We start from the raw sequence: 880 nt of genomic DNA on the forward strand, positions 1-880 counted from the left end.
AAAATAATGCTTAGGTCATGTGATTCAGATAGTTAATCAAACTAATTTTTTCAATGAATCTTCTCTATTTCCCAGTAAAAATTGTTTCATATATAATCATATATAATTACATAAAAACATATAGAGATATATAAAATTATATATAATTCATTATGTAATTATATATAATATATATAATTTATATACAACTGTGTATACATAATTATATATATATATAATGCTGCCTGATTCCTATATATTATATAGGAAATTTTTCGCTGACTTACATCTAGGACTCTATTATCCGCCTGTCATCGCTCTGTTTCTGACATCGTATAGGCGAACACGCACGATATCTCCGCTCTATCGTCCGCTCCAATTTTTGACAGGAGGCTGTTACTATCTTTCTCTCTCTCTCTCTCTCTATCTCTCTCTCTCTCTCTCTCTTTCTCTCTCACCGCAATTTCGCGCCGCGCCACGTATCCTGATTTCGCGGCCGGCTCGCGCGTACTCGAAACTCCGTAACCATGATTTCTCCTGGCGAATCAATTTTGCGCTCGAGACCTCCTTGGGACTCGAAGCGCAACTTGGCCGACGGCGGCCGGTTAATTTGCTCGCTAGACCATGGTGGTCGGATAAATTAAAATAGATCCGGCTTCGGCCGCGTAACAGCGTGCGCTCGCTCGCGCGCGGGAGCGCGCAGCTGACGTTGAAATTAACGCGGACTAATGGCGAGGTCAACGTTTGTCTTTGCAGGAGCAGCGTGTTTCGTCGTGAGAGGCTGGGACCTCCAGGATGCCAGGGGTGTGGAAGTTGCTACGTATGCTGATCTACATGGTGAGTCATTGTCACGCGGAGACTATCAGCGAAGCGGATCTCAAACAGGCGGGGGGGGGGGGGG

At 44.3% G+C, this 880-nt stretch overlaps 1 protein-coding gene across 1 annotated transcript in view; it reads left to right on the plus strand.

Moving 5' to 3' along the window:
- Nucleotides 1–763: 763 nt before the first annotated feature.
- Nucleotides 764–880, plus strand: part of LOC106742714 — a 12,823-nt gene continuing 12,706 nt past the window's right edge. Inside the window, exon 1 of the mRNA XM_014615913.1 lies at nt 764–816. Coding sequence (XP_014471399.1) covers nt 775–816 — 42 coding nt within the window. The 5' untranslated portion in view covers nt 764–774. The remainder of the gene's footprint in view (nt 817–880) is intronic.

This window comes from Dinoponera quadriceps, unplaced genomic scaffold (genome assembly GCF_001313825.1).
Source record: "Dinoponera quadriceps isolate SergipeBrazil2010 unplaced genomic scaffold, ASM131382v1 scaffold589, whole genome shotgun sequence".
Taxonomy (NCBI): domain Eukaryota; kingdom Metazoa; phylum Arthropoda; class Insecta; order Hymenoptera; family Formicidae; genus Dinoponera; species Dinoponera quadriceps.